This window comes from Lissotriton vulgaris, chromosome 9, assembly GCF_964263255.1.
Source record: "Lissotriton vulgaris chromosome 9, aLisVul1.2, whole genome shotgun sequence".
Lineage (NCBI taxonomy): Eukaryota > Metazoa > Chordata > Amphibia > Caudata > Salamandridae > Lissotriton > Lissotriton vulgaris.
Window position 1 is genome coordinate 348,968,073 of NC_141697.1, and position 16,713 is coordinate 348,984,785.

At 42.6% G+C, this 16,713-nt stretch overlaps 1 protein-coding gene across 1 annotated transcript in view; it reads left to right on the forward strand.

The window, feature by feature from the left end:
- The window catches only part of UNC79 (unc-79 subunit of NALCN channel complex), a 644,685-nt gene that overhangs the window by 501,515 nt on the left and 126,457 nt on the right, over nucleotides 1-16,713 (forward strand). The window contains exon 42 of the mRNA XM_086937713.1: nucleotides 14,107-14,175. Coding sequence (XP_086793839.1) covers nucleotides 14,107-14,175 — 69 coding nt within the window. The remainder of the gene's footprint in view (nucleotides 1-14,106; nucleotides 14,176-16,713) is intronic.

Below are 16,713 nucleotides of genomic sequence, written 5' to 3' on the forward strand. Positions count from 1 at the left end.
ACTGTTTTATGGAGTGCCCCCCTTTTGAGATTCACTCCATGACGGCTCATCTTTTCGTAAAAAAAAAAACTAAGAGCATATCTTTTTTCTGAATAACTTTCTCGGGTGTGCCTCAGACCTTGTGATGACAGTGCATACTATTAAAAAATGGTAGCAAAACACAACACAGCATATATAAAAACGAAACTGCAAACTATGCTGGTAGTATTTCAATTGTTAATTCTTTTATTTCACAATAAAACCCCCGAAAGAGCAACATGAAGCCCCTCATCATTGCAAGTTGGTCAGAATAAAGTGAGTTATTTTCCATGTTTTATAAATACCAGTCTCCAGAGGTGTGAGGTATTTACCAGCTGTGGTTGATACCTCCTATTCTGGGTTTTCAACTTGAAAATGAGGCATAACATGCAGAGTCGGTATTTAACGTGCCAAATTCAGCTTGTTTTGCCTTTTTATGGGCCTTTCCGTCGATATATTTTGGGTGCTTTGACCTGCTGGAATCTATTAGGAGGACATTAAGAGGGTTTGATAATTATTGCATAACTAACAATTCCTATGCCTGTGCAAGTTCATGTGTGCCTCGAATCAGAAGTCAGCTATCAACTTGTAATGAGGGTCTTTGTGTTTGTAACTCTACTTCTTCTGTAATCATTGCCATATTGGTGTATTTTTCTACAATCTTGTGGAACACAGTGTGAATGTAGCTTGGGTTTACATGTACAACACAGTATGCGGAATATGAAATGTTATGCATGAAAGTTTACAAATGTACCAGACTGTTTTAGAGGTGTGTCAGAAATGCTGCGTTCCCATTGATCTTAAGTTTGTGAATAGTCGCATACTATTGAACGCATCTTCCAACCCTCCAAACACATGCACATTTCATTCTATTCAATGCTTTCGTAACCGGGAAAGGTGAGGAAACGTCATATTTCCTGGGATTGTGTGGGAAAGGTTTGTCTAGTTGGGAAAAATATCTACCAATCGGAAAGAAAATGTGCATTTTCTATGGTAACTTAAAACCTCAATTTACTATTTTGAAATGTCCATCAGGTGGAAGGGCTGCTTGAATACATTTTGTGCAGTATAGTACCCCTAGAAATGTACAACTATAAATTTCACGGAATACTCCTATGATTCTTTGTGACTCTCTAATGTTAAAGTTAGAAATTCGCGTACTATGTGGAAGGACCCCTCAGGGATCAGATTTCCAACTGTTATTTGGGGCTACGTGAATGAGGCCCAAATAAATACATCTTTTGTACACTTGGAGATCATATTTTGGGAACAATCACCATCCTATTACAATTGGTCCTTTATCTTCTTGTTTTCACTCCAAGAATGATGAGAAACGATGAAAGTACATTTTAGGTGAGACCTCTCTTATTTATGACATGTAATCCATACACCTAGTGGTGTTTCAGCCTCCATTGTCCAACCCACATGAAATGAAAAGAGAAACAGAGACTGACATATTATCGTGATGTCTATGGTGAAATTAAGGTTTTACATCATGTGCCACTGAAATGAGATGAAATAGGGCTAGATCTTTATTAGTATTATTATAATTTTTTTTATTATAAGATGTGAGGATGCACAATGTGGTGGTCTCTATCTTGTGAATCTACCTCTGTAATGCACTCGGTGCCTAAAGTGAGACAGAGATTGCAGGTGTTGCCCACTAGCACTCATATTTGGGTCTGATACTTACTTTTCTTCATCAGTTTTGGAAGGTGGATTATTAGTAGGCATAAATAAGCACCTACCACTAGTAACAAGGACACCAATGCAATATAAGGTTCAGACAAGGTCTCAATAAATTATTCCCTTGCTCAACCCCTGGTAGCTGGCAACGAGCAGGTAGGCTTAACTTAGGAGACCGGTGTGTAAAGCATTTAAAAACACCAATACATTAAACACGTAAGACACAACACACAATAAAAATCCAACACCAATTTATAAAACTAGGAAATAATGTTATCTTTAAAATAACAACAAAATGACAAATATTAAAATTAGGGAACCAGAGATATGAATTTTTAAAGAATAAACACTTTCTATGGCTTAAAAAACAATAGCGCCAAATTGAGGCATCTGGTCCTGCTTGACTAGGATAAAGTCAAAGTTTGAGGCCAACCGTTATGAGCCCTGGTCACTTACACTGAGCGGGAGACCTCGGTCAAAATGTTATCTTCCCACCTAGAAACGTTTCTGGAGGAATTTCTCTCAGCATTGATTGACCCGTTCCAGCAGGTCAATTCATAGTGGCTCCTGGAAGTCTTGCGCCTGGGTGCCTGCAGCAGGGTGAACTTGAAATCCAGGCCAGGTCACGGAGCAAGGTAGTCGGCTTGACTCGCGACGTTAGCTCGGTCACCTTATGGAGCTTTTTCACAAAAGTTCTCCGAACTTCAGGAGGTACTTCCTGAAATTCCTTTTGGGCGCTCAAAGTGTCCCCAAACAAATTCCAAGGTTCCAGATGTTTGCGAGTTGTTTTAAGAAGTTGGGAATGCAGTTCCCTCAATGCACCTGTCCAAATTCTTTAATGTTCAGCTGCAGGAGATCAGCTGGTTACTTCTTGGTGGGGATTAGGCAGATGGGGCCCTTGTAACCTATTGCTTTCAGGGAGTCCACTCCATTTCTTTTTGAAGCAAAGCAAAGTCCTTAGGGCTTCAGTTCCTTAGTGCGCAGCAGGCGCAGTCCTTCAGAGTGTAGGCTTCTTGGCGCCGGCCAGGGTTCCATTAGTGCAGCCCTTCTTCTTGTAGTTTCAGGCAGCAGATCTGAATTGCTATGCAGTTCTCACATATTTATACAATGTGCTGGGGTGACAAACAGGGGAGGCCTCCCTGTCCAATGGGGTGCAGGGTGCCACCCAAAAGCATGACAGCTTCTTCCAAAGTGTATATTCTTGTCCCACAAAGCACTGTGCTGTGAAATGGAAGTGAAAAGATCTGGCAAAACCAACCTACAGTTGTGGCTCATTTTCCTTAACCTTCCCCCATCCAGACCTTCTTCAAATTTCGTTTCTGGGGGTCCCATCTCACTGGGGTACAGGAAGAAGGGGTAAGCCTGGTTGGCATTCCATACTGTCCTCCTTTATGTGAAGCCCAGTTTGATTACCCAGCCCCGTTTCTGGCCTGTTCTTTGCAGCTGCAGATCTTCTCCTACCAGATAACCTCTCTCTCTATGCAGCCTTCTTGTCACCTCTTCAAAGCAGTTTGGCTCTGCCTGGCAAGACTGGCCAATCAGGAGAGGCTGCTAATAGGCTGGATTTTGGCTCACAGGAAAGAAAGTTTCATAACTTATTTTTGGTTTGAGTTATGATGAATTCAACTGTAGCAACTTGTTGGATTTATAATTACCAATATTTTAGGTCCTTGAAATATTATTTTAGCTCACTCCTATCAATAGCTATTCTTTATTAAATTATTCCTTTGTTAGCCTATGGAGCAAAAAGGCTACAATGGGGAAACACGAAATTGGTTGTTTTTCCCTCACCAGGGCGTATAAATCTTCTTTTAAAATACCCCTGCTTATTTTTACATGGCAACCTACCCCGGGGGCTCGTAGGGTAGACCTTAGAGGTGACATATGTAAAAGAATGTAGTTTAATACTTTGAAAGTACCTTTAAATCCCAAGTCAAATCTGCATGCAATCTCAATTCAAAAGCAGCTTGCAAAGCAGGGCCGCATTTTAAAATGGCAGCAAGCAACACAGCAGTGCACACTTAAGTGACTCAAAGCAGCTGGGCCTCTAAAGCTACATGCCCTACCATATGCTAGGGACTTACAGGTAGGTTTTCGGTGCCAATTGTAATTCCATCTAATTACCATAAACCTTTTAAATCAGAGCACTGACTCTGGGCCTGGTTAGCAGACCCCAGGCAGCAGTCAGAGACAGCAACCATCAATATCAGTCGAACAATGGGGTTGCTCAGGGCAAATCAGACTTTGACCTAGAGCAAAAGAGAGAAAAAACAGAAGGAAGGCAAGAGACGGAAGAAAAATACGGAAAAAGAGGGACAAAGATAAAAAGCAGCAATAGAAAAAGAACCTGCAAGAGTGTAATAAGGGGGCCTGATGTGTAGGTTGAAGGAAGAAAAGAGTCTGTGGTGGACTCAGGAGTACAAAGCCTTGGTATTTGGCAATCGCACCATTCATGAGTGCCAGCTGTTGGCTTCTCTTTGGGCCCCAGCACTTATTATTGTTTAAATTAGGCACTAAATACTCTGACACCTTTCACACAGGTGGGGATGAAGAGGGCTATGCATTTCTCAATATTCACGAATGTGTTCGTTGTTTGTGACTCTGCAAAAATGTTATTATGCAAAAAGTGATGGGTGGAATGCTTCAATTAATCGCAGCCACTGGTAATTTTGTGGGCTGCAACCCAGTCCATCTTTATTTTGCACTCTATGCCATCTAAGTTTGGACCCGGTCATGTGTAAATACATTTTGACCCTGCTTCAATAGGAACAGTCCAGGTCCCCCTGAAGGTTAACTACAAGCATCAAACGATTGGTTTTACCCTGGTTGGGGCTCTTCAGTGAAGTGTAGCATGGTTTTGGTGGTGCAAAGAGCTCAGGACCCATATGTGGGCATAAATGTTGCACTTGGGGCATCACACTGATGTATTAAAGTTTGAAAGTATACAAAAGTCTGCAAAAATTATATTCTTACGTCATCACCTTTTAGGAGATTGTTGCATAATCTTGTCAACAGGCCTACAAAATATTTCAGCATTCAGATTGGACTCTGTAACATGTCATCCCTGTCACTGCGCCTTTGAGAACTGGGCAAGTGTCGCAAGAACATGTTCATTGTCAGCTAGAAATCTGATGTATGCAAATCTAAGTGACACGCAAGTCATCTCATATTTTATGGTACGAAATATGAATAGAATTATAAACCGCTTTTTAGTTCAAGATATGCAGAAATTTAAATTACATATCTTCTTACAGATGAAAGATGCGAACCATTTCAGAAATTGATCTCTCTTTTCGCTCATTGGTAACAAGTGATAGCATTGTGTAGCGAGATTAATTTTTGGGAATATTTTAATCCTATCACAATGAATATGCATACCATGTTGTGCACCTCATTTCCCATGCAAATTAGGCAGCAGCTTTTTTTTCCCTTTATGCTAAAAATAAGTAGCTGCCGGATTCCCAAAAATAGTTTACAATTTATTCTCGTATTCTTTTACCTATGTTTTCACAAAATGTCTGTGTTTTTGTAATTGTCAAAGTATTTCAGAATTACCCCTGGGAACCTGCAGCTGCTGCCCTTTCCCATAAGCTCTTCACAGGTGTAACTATTCTGCATATTCTGCATGTATGCCTTATTGTCTTATTGGACTGCATTTGAACTTCTTTATCATTGTTTCTCCATTGAGAAAATGTTTCTTTCTGCTTAGTTAGAAGCCCCTTCCCCTACACCCCCATCAACTTTGGAAGTGTTCCTTCTGAAAACTGATTTACTCATGTCGTTCACAGACTTAAATCTCCAACCATTGGCTTCTGAGCCTCCACTCCACCCGGTTTTCACTGCTCTCCATGACAAACTATGATTTGCTATTTACTTCTTGGCTTGGATGTTGAATTAATTAAAATAACAGAAATATATGGGAAATGAAATCACACATCATTTAACCTCCCCAACGAAACCGTGGTTTAAACACTTGTCTTAGTCAATAGACTCTAACTTAACTCCTATGAGGCTAGGGTAAGGGCAAGGAGTGGAAACTGCACAAAGTAAACATGGGCACTGCCTTCATCATCCCGTATCCAGCAAGAGCTAGGGGTGCCATGATTCAAGCCAGAGGTGCAGATGCTACCCCTGGTTGCCCCTAATTGATGCCCATGCCTCTGGGTCTCTGTTTCATGTATCCAACAGTACTATGCCATTCACACATTTTGTTAACACAGATCATCATCTGCATTCATACAGATAGATTAAAATAGCGTGATAAAAGGATTTGCAGCTCCATATAGTTACCATATGAGGATGAATGTGTTTATTTGTTTACGAATTCCACGTGCCTTGTGGTAGTTTACCTTTTTCTGTACCTTGACGTTTCACCTGCAATGAGAGTTGAGAATTACGTAACTTCCTTAGCCCTTGTGCGCTTCTTTTAACCCCTTCCATGCGGCCGCGATTCTGCGCCTGTGCGGCAGAATCGCGAGTAGGCAGGCGGGTTCATGATGGCCCCCAGCCGTCATCAGCACACGAGCACCGTAGTGCATGATGGCTGGGGGCCGTCATCAGCATGGAAGGGGTTAAGCACTAATCCTACCATCAAGTGAATGTACAGTGATAATAAGAATAAAGCCTGGTATTGGTCAGGCTTGCTGGCATGAGCCCGAAGACATTTAGTCATTGCATTATTTATTGGAACTGGGGTATGTGAACAACCTGCTCTTGCACAACAGGGTGCTTCATTTAACATACATTTAAAATACAGAGAAACGTTAATCTCACTTGAGCTTACATGATGAGTATGATGATGATGATTATGATGTTTTGTGAAGCGCCCAGATACCTAACATGGTGTTCTGGTGGTAGACTTTCAGTAGGAAGGCGATGAATTAACGCCTTAACCGCAGCGTTTTTTCAGCCGCTGTGCGGGCATTCTTTTGAGTGGGCAGGGCTCCGTCGGCCGTTGTTGGCCGATGTTTTTTCTAAATCCAAAAGGGTGTAAAGGAACTTTTTTTCAACAGAGTAGGTGAAAGAAACAAGTAGCAGAAAATAGGGAGACCAAAAGGTGAGGAGGAGTCAAAAAGGTTTCCAAACTTGTAGTTGAAGGTTTGAGGCAAAGATCAGGAGGAATGGTGGCCTGGAACAATCAAGACCCAAGTGTTGTCCAGGTTCAGGTTCCGCCAATTCGTTTTCAACCATAAAGCCATCTTTTACAGACAGGCATCGAGGTTTTCTTGACAATGTTGGGTGTCACTATCTGACCTAAGCCGAATATGGGTATCATCGGTGTATGACAAAAGCCTAAGACCAAACAAATGTATTTTCTTTGCCAGGTGGGATACCTAAAAATTAAGCAGTATCAGGCTCAGTTAGGAGCCTTGAGACACACTGTAAAAATTGAATCTGAATTTAGAACAAAAGGGGGGATGGAGATGGATAGCCTGCATCCAAATAGTAAGAAAAGGGAAGAGGCTTGATTGTGGATACCAAACAACCAAGAGTCGATAGAGTAGAAGAGAGTGGGATAAAGTATCAGTGGTGGCAGAGAGATCTAGGAGGCCAAGGCAGCGTGATGATGCAGGGCTGAGATTCTAAGACTCTCCAACCCTGGGCCGGAAGGAGGGGGGGGGGTTTACAGATGGGCAGACAAGGAGTGGCAAAACACAATTTTTCAATGACAAATTCAAATGGCCCTGCACCACAATGTAACTACATTTAACCCCTCCCCTGCTGATGACGGAACCGCTCCGTCATCAGCTACAGTTGAGCTGTGCTGATGACGGAGCGGTTCCGTCATGGCCCGGCCGCCGCGCCTGCGCGGCGCTGATTTTGCGCCTGCGCGGCAGTCTTAATGAGCGGGGAGGGTCATGACGAAACCGCTCCGTCACCAGCACAGCTCAACTGTAGCTGGTGACAGAGCGGTTCTGTCACCAGCATGCGGCGGCCGCGCGGCCGCCCCGCCCCTTTAGCGCTGCGGCGGAGTAGCCGCCGCAGCGAAAGGGTTAAATTAAAAAAATAAAATTTTTACAAAATTAATAAAAAGTAGATGATTAATAAATGAATCTCTTCTTATCAAACTTGATGTACTCTGGGCATTATGTCAAATAACTATGCTGAGTCATTTTGAACAGAGCGTATTATATGCTACTGTTCATGGACTATTTTCTTTTGAGGGAGATGAAGGGGGCTGATCGTCCAGGTCCATGCACTACTTTGATTTATTGCTAACTTTACCCCACTAAAGTGTTAGGTGCTTGGCTTATTCCCTGAGCCTCTCTGTGTAACATTCTCTACAAGTTTTCAATGACCTTAAAAAGAATGAGGCAGTTGTCAGTCCAGGTAAAGATAAGAGCGTGTGAAACGAGGTAAAGATGGGATCCAATAGTTGATGGGCAGTGTGGAGGAGGTATATATCTTCGAAATCCAGAGGATATAGCAGATATTTAAGAGGTTATTGAAAGGGTTCTCAAGCCAGAAATGTGTATCAAATTTAGATTTAAGGAAAACGAACTTAGAGGTGCTAACTATATAAGGAGTGATATAGTCGCTCAGGAAGGAGCAGAAAGTCACATGGTTTCAAGTGAGCGGATGACAGAGGGCTAGAGTGTGCAACGAACTACGGGATAAAGAAATGGAGCATAGAAGAGATTCGACACAGGTAAAAAGTCCGTTAGGGAGAATGGAGACCATACAGTTTCTACAGAAAATGATGACATTACTACTTCCTGGTCAACTGGTTTGGTTGACATGGAGAATTATAAAGCCAAGAGGAATAGGTAAAACTTAATCAGAACCTGATGAATCCAGGAGGTTATTTTCTGTCATGAAAAGTACTTAATTTGTGCCGGTGCTTAGCACTGGCACTTAATTGACAGGGCCAGGTCTACGCATCGCGCACGTGCGTCATTGATGTTTATTAAATTTACCTTAAGTAGTGAACTCAGCGGGTTCAAGCAAGGAGCGGTTAACAATGACTGCATATGACATCTGAGATGACTAACAGTACACACACTTGCTTCTCTTAATTAGTTGCCACGCACGGTGCCGTCCAAGTCCAACCAAGAGAGAATACATTATTATGTTGTGGTGGCGCTTGTGATCATGGCGGCCGCCCGCACCCCAGTCTTCTTGGTCACTTTCAGTTTCACAGTCACACAGTGAGTGGGCCACCTGTCACTGTGCGTGCACTGCACAGTTGACTGTGTGTGCGTGCGTGCGCCGTGTGGTGCGCGTTGCTTGAAGGTGGGGGGGCGCTGGAGGGACCAACACACAGTGTAGCACACTGATTTATTGGGGCGCCAGGGGCGGGCTGGATTTGGGTTCTAACTTCAAGTTCTGATTGTTCTGATAGGGGGGTAGGTAGGGGTGAAGATTTTTGTCACATGACCACGCACATCACGCCCCAGTATAACCACCACAGCCGGCAGCCAGTATCACTGCGTGCTAACCAGGCTAATGGGAGTAACGGTAAGATCAAGACCAGCTTAGTTACTAACTACTGAGTGAGCTAAGCTGAGCGGGGCTAACCCAACTGAACTGACTTCTTGCCATTCCAATACCGTCAGTACTGAATACCGTGCAAAAACCAATGCTGTATTTTTATTTTTGGTAGTCAGACTTGTGAGGGTCCGGTTGGTTGTAAGATCACAGGCGTGGGGGGGGGGGGCAGGGGGCAGCTCCATAAGGCTGATTATTAGGAATAATTCAGATTTACTCCAGGCCCACCGGCCGGGCCGTAGCGGTATATTCGTGCTGGCGCCGCTGTACTATACTGACCTGCGCCGGCTGCGGGTTTAAGTAAAACTACTAGGCCCTGCTGCCCAACCAGCCCAGCCGCTTGCTGACTTGTCCAAACATGGCAGCTAGTGCGCGCAGCCGATCCCGATGGTAATGGTTTCACTTTTTTTCTCAGGTGTGGTGTGGTGTTGTCGCAACGGATAGTGATGCAATATATATTACTTTTTAAATTGATTCCCGCGTGTTCAGGGCTCATTGTTCTTGTGTTATATCATTTTGTTATTGTGTTTAGTTGTTGTCGACATCTGAGTGCAGAGTGCACACACACAGCCTGATGATGGTATGAATAGTACTTAAAAATCTAAGGCCTTGAGTAGCAAACTTGTATAATCACAGATGCTAAAAAATAACTAGCAAATACTTAAAAAGACAATACATTGTTTCCTTGATTCATCATGTTTAAATATAGGTCTGAATGAAGGCGACAACTTATGCACTGTACTGGAAAGTTAGTGTAAAGAGAAGTAGAAGTTCCATGTTTGTACATCTTGTATAATTTGCCTGTTGTATGATAGCTCTTCATCCACCCAAAAGCCAGGGCTTATCACTTCTGAGGAAGTAAATGTAAATGTAAATGTATAGGCATTTATATAGCGCACTACCGCTGCGAAACCCTTCCTGGCTTCCCTGAGAGATGGTCCCTTAATGGGTATCTCCAGGGTGAGACCAGGCATCCCCGGCGGTCCGGTGGGGCCGTTAGTGAAGATGAGGCAAGCTAATGCCCAGAGTTGCCGAGTGTGATCGCTTATCAGAGTGGGCACCGAGGCGAGAGAATTATCGAGTCCGCTGACCCTAGTCCAGAAACCTGCCGCGCCGGGAATCGAACCCTGGTCCCGGGCCGTCCTCTGCTCTCGGGTCTGCCGCCTCTAACCAGCTGTGCAGCAGTGCAGGGCATAGGATGAGGATTTTTGGAAAGGGAGCACACAAGCATAGGTTTCACCGTCTAGCACCACATGTTTAGGGCCAGTCTGCTTTGCACATCACACCCTAGATATCCATCAGGCAGTGAACAGTGAAAGTAGTGCCCATCCCCTTTCCCGTCTGCATTGCAGCTCCCTACTTTTTAATATGCATTCTATACCAGTTTTCCTAAAATGCAGAAAGAATCTGGAAGGATGGCAGCTTGCTTTGCAGAGATGGCGCGATACTTGCACAGTTGCAATAGTAAAATTTCCATATGTGATCAGGCAACAACTTGCATATATACGAAGAAAGGGTGCCAGTATGGAGATAGCAATGTGTATTGGTGGACAAGGTGTCATAGGGATGAGTATGCAGGTGTAACTATGGACAGAAGTTAAAGAGAGCCTAAGACAGGCAAAGGGGGGATAAAGCAAGGAAGATAGCAAGCAATTTCCAAATGAGAACAGCCATAGCTCAGGGAAAGCAGGGGTGAAAACATAGGCATCCATAACACTATTGCCCATCATCAAAGAACCATGAATATAACAGCATTGATTCAGGATGTAGCAACTTTTCCCAGGCGTAGATGCTTCTTCCGGTGGGTTTTGAAGGGTGTGAAGGATAGGCTTTGCCAGATATCACTAGGAATCTTGTTTCAAAACGTCAGTGTGAAACCAGAAAAGGAGTAAGAGAGTGTGGCGCTCCTGTTACAGTGCCAGGTTTCAGATTGGCGCTTATTAGGTCTGCAACCCCAGTTTGCACTACCTCAAAACTCCAACCAGTATCTGTACGAAAATATTTTAAAATATGGTAGAGGTTGGCCTGCAACCTTTGGGATTCCACAGTCTGTCCCGACTGGAAAGGAAAAAGAAGTCAGTCACTAGACTGGTCATCTGTCTCTCCCATTCGGTGGGGCTAATAGAGGAATTGGGTGGAGCCAACGGAGGAAGTGGGTGGAGCCAGAGAAAAGTAGGTGTGGCCTCAGACAAAGATTTGAGCAGTGGTGATGAATAATGAGTAAACATTATGCACAAAGTGCTGTTGGTGTTCGGGTTGGCCTGGAAATTCAGTAGTGAATGATTAAGAAATGTGTGAAGCCTGGAGGGGAACCCTACGAGGGTTTCAGGTTTTTTGATACTTTGTTGGATATTGGGAAACAGCAAAAGGTTTATGATGCCTCTAGGACAGTATTTCAAAAATAACCTATTTCATAACTTAAGATAGACAGTCATAATTATCTCCTGGAATGTGGTAGGCATTCAGAAATGTGTTAAGGCAAACCCAAAACTTGAGTACCTTCACAACAGCGACATAATTTGCCTGCAGGAGACCTGGTCCATGGATGCAACAATACTAACAGAGTATTTTGAAATACATACCCAGGCCATCAGGCGCAACATATTTGTGTGACCAACCGAAGGTCTCACCACTTTCACCAAACACGCCCAGAGGATGGAAGTCACAGTAATTCTAATTTCTTCACCTGGAATATAAGCTTTATACATCAATGGAACAAAAAACAAAAATCAGCTGCTTTGACTGCGTCTTGTTAACTGCTACATCAATCCTGTATTGCACCAGAAGAATCAGGCTCTAGATGACCTGGCAGACATCGTCGGTGACCTCCTTGTCAAATATCCACATCATAATCCAATCATAGCTGGGGACTTCAACAACAGATTGCTGGGCAAGTTATCAAATAATCACAAATTACCAACAGAGGTTGCCATACTGCAATCTCTTTTATACAGGCAGAGTATACATTCTGTACACAAGCTTAAACGGTTCCACTACCCAACATGGCTCCCGCTACCCACTTTCAGGAACATCTCCACAATTGACTACATTTTTATTAGTGACCTGTTAGCACCAGACCTCTGTGATTTTGATATTGACGACCGGGAAGAGAGTGACCACAGACCCCTCAGAGCCACCCTCCGAATTACCACAAAAGATGCACTGCAGTACACATCAATTGGAGAACCAACGGGGATGAATGCGACAAAGTACTCCACACAATAAAGAGATGTGCAAACCGAGGCCCCAACGTAAACACTTGGATAGCAATTATTTTCAGCACGAAGCCCGGAGGAACTCCCAGAAGATTGGGCCAACATTCTAGCTGATTTACGACTGGTACTAAAGTGCACACCGGCTGCCCATAAATGCTGGGGGCAGACTCAATTAACCAGCCCCCAGTACCACAAAGCTAAGGAGATGTTGACAAGAAAGCAGAAGCACCAAAAGCCCTTAAAGGCAAGATGGAGAGGCTACAATTCAACCCAGGGCCAAGACCTTGTAGCCCTCTGAGCCCTGTATGAAAAAAGTCTGGGAGCAATGAACCAAACAGATAGAAGCAGAATGGCAACAAAATGTCCTTCTCCTCAAAGAAAACAATCTTTGCCTTATTTTGGAAGAACATCAACCAACTCAGCAATCATGGCCAATCCAAGAAGAATGGAGTAGCAGACAGTGTATGGGTCAACTACATCAAACAACTCTACAGCGGAGATCTGGCTGAAACACAAGCAAAGTGTCTCACACTGACATCAAATCACCTGGTTACGCAAGACCTCATCAAACAAATGCAAAACGATGGGGAGCAGGGACCCAATGGAATACCAGCCGGAGTGTTTAAAAAGCTTTTCACACCACTCTTTAACTAAGCCTTCTCCACAGCAGTAATTCCGCCAACATGGCAAGGATCGATCTTACATTCAATTCACAAAATGGGAGATTGAACAAACCCAGCAATTATCGGTTGATAGCCTTATTGGACATCGAAGCTAAAGCCTACGATCGCATTTTACTGTGCGAATTGGAAACCTGGGTATCTGAAAACAGCATTCTTCCCCTGCACCCATTCAGGATTTAGATCAGATTGTTTAACCACAGGCAATATATATCAGCGTTGGCATACTTATCTAGGACGGGCCCTCTTCTGTGTGGGACAGACTGGGAACCTTCTATTGGTAACTGGCCACCTCCTCTGTTGTTCTCTGCAAATGACAGTCTGCCTGTGCTGAAAATTGTAACTATATGCCATGGAAAGGTGTAAAACAACAGTGTGCCAAGTGGGTTTCTTGAGTATAGTCTCAACTGGACCCCATACGCATGCTGTTCTGTGTGGAGCATTATACATCCACTATTTCAATATGCTTCTGCTACAATAGTATTACTGCCTATAAATCACTCAGCTTTTGTGTGAAGCTAGGCTCATACTCTATCAGTTGTGGTTCTATCTCATATTCTGTGGTCAATCTCTGAGACACTGGTTGTTATAGTGCAATCTCATCCGCTGAGCTACAAAGCTTTGGAGCCTAGTTCACTGTCCTCCGGTGTATGCCACTAACTGGACAATGTTAGAGTGAGCCTCTGCTGCACTGTCTGCGAGCCACCTGTTGTTGCCTTTCCTCTGTTGAGGCGACCCACTGAACGATACAGTCCTTGTCCTAAAGCCTTGACTACTCGAGCTTTGGTGTAGATATCGATAACGTTTATAAATTGGGTTTTATTGTAATACATGTATAAGATGCCATTGGAAATTTGCACTGTGGAATCCTGTTGATGCATCATAAACTATATACATTCTTGTGTAATAACCATTTTTGTTGTAAGCCTTCTCATGTAGAAACTTAGATGTCAAACTGCATTTTCTTTGCATGCTCACACCTTCCTTTAATATTGATACCTAATTATGGTTTTCCACAGTGCTCTTTGGACTCCAGCTTAAGGCTAATGATTTGTCTTCTGAAGATTCCAACCACGAGCGCCACCAGGGTGAGTAGCAAACCCTTGTCTTTAAAACATTTGGAAACACACATTGTAAACTGACTAACATGTGTTGGTAAGGCTTGACTTACTATACCTCCATTTCCCAATACTGACCTTGATGAGGCAGTTATACCCTTCACTACTATAAATATGGCATTGTTTTCTACACAGTACTGGGCAACACCTTGCATCTATCAATGTACATCGCACATCACTGTAACAAGCTAGCAGCTACACATCTAGCCTGGGGGTGTTTACCTGTCCTCTGTGTTTGTTGGTAACATTCTCTCCCACTCTCTACTACATGGCATGCAGTACAGTGCCTGGTGAATATTCGGCTATCACCTACAAGTCTGGGTACCATTTCTCATAGGTCTCAATCTATCCAAAACCCGACAACCACAGTTCTTTTCCATGGCTTGCTCGTACCTGTGATGGTCCATCGAAGCACTGTTTGTCTCACCAAACATCAATTAGCCGTGCCATTGGCATCTGTACTCACCAGATGCATGACTTAGTTAACTTTTGAAAAAATTATTCCTTTTTTAAAAAAAAAAACAGAACAGTTAACTTTAAAAAAATGTCATTCCCTGTTTCTTGGTAAAGACCAAAATAAAGTTTAAATGATGATCACTTCATTTTTATGAGTTTGCACTTTCTCTAAATTATTTTTGCAAAAGAGCAAAATGGTCCAAACGTGCTTGGCCAGTGACTTATACATAATTTACCTTCAATTCTACATGGATGTATGATGGAGCAACTCATTCCGTTGTTACGCAACAATATTCGTTGTAAAGGCATGCATGGTTAAGGCATATGCGTTATAAATAAATGCGTGGTAAAGGTTATGCGTGGTAATGACAATCGCATTGCGGCAGCCGCGTTGTAAAGGTAATTGGCCGCATTGTAATGCTATTCTGCAAGATATAGAGTGTTTAATCATCTGAGGTGCTGCTAGGCTTGCAAAATACTTTATGGATCTGTTCTCTGAGCTCCTTTGAGTTCCTGGACCTGCTGATTAAAACATTTTACTCTGTTGCTTCAGAAATGCTGTGTGAGTTGTATTTGCAGTGAGCCTGCTGCTGCTTGCAACTGCTGCGCTTGCCAAAACCACTGGCTACTTTTGTATGTTTTGTGTTCCAGACCTGAAGTTGTATAACGGCTAAAGACCTTGATGCATTGAGGGCTGATTGATTCAGATGCTCCGTCCATCACCACCCCCTTTTGTACCGCTATATCAAGCAGGAGGCATCATGTTTAAATGTTACTGTACCTCACCCCAATATTTAGTTGTTGGCTTACAATTTAACTTCACAGAGGCAAAACACTTGAATGTTGGAGCCATGTATGACCAAGGCAGATGGAGGGTAGGATTGCCTTTAATTGCTGTCTTAGGCTAGTTCCTGTCTAATAGTCTAGGATTTGTGAATCCATCACTAGACTGTAATTTACTGCTAAATTATAAAGGTAAAAAAGATTATAGTGGCACCAGAAAATAACTTGGTTGTGTTTTATTATGAATGTGTCTATATGCATTACATGGAACTGTAACCACATGTTCTGGAACCAAATAATAATCATTATTGAACCCAAGTGTAGGAGACGATTACACATATAACCATACACTAAAAACAGAAAACAATAATCATCAATCGGAATTCAGCTTTGTGCAACAATCTGTCATAATTATCTATTTACTGTACCTTACTGTATACATTTACAATATAAAATAAAAATAAAATATATTGATCCTTTATTGTAATGCTAAGTGATTGTAATCCCACCTCTACACAGAAAATCCTGGACTACAGTATGAGGGAGAGGACTAAACGCTGTTTTTAACAATTTCCCCTCAAGTCTATAAAAATTATATTTTGAATGTAAAGTAAACACAGGATAACCATAAAGAGCAATGGAACACTCTTATCATTAAGAGCTGGTAATTAAGCACTGGCATATTGTGTGGGTTAAACATTATCAATTCTCAGTGGGGCTCTAATGCATTACTTGACATAGAATCCCTGTGTGGCTTCCAGAAAAGAGATCTTCAAAATGGTACAGCTCAGCATTTATATTTCTGAACTGTTTCCAGTTTCCTCCCTGTATGGACTAGGTGACAAGCATTCAAGAGTTCTTAAAAACAAAGGATTGCTTTTTCTGTGTATTAATATAAAGTGTGTTAGTAACACCATGCTGAAAGGTGAAATCCAGCCGATATAAGCATATTTTGGTCCTATCAAGTACAACTAAATCAACAATGTCTGTTAAAGGTGTTGACTCAACCCTTTGAGGAGAGCTACTAATATTGCTAAAAGAATCAGGGAAATCATGTAAAACAGACAAAAAAGCAGCAGTGACAGCATACATTCCTGCTTTAAACCTTTCTTAATAGGGATGGGTCCTGACAAAGTTTCAGGACAGATCAGATAAACTAGTGACTACATGACGTTAGGGAAATTCTTAATTGCAATCATTAATCTTAGAAAATTGCCTAGCATTGGCAATTTATACCACCAATGGTCCTTATCCACAGGGTTAAATGGT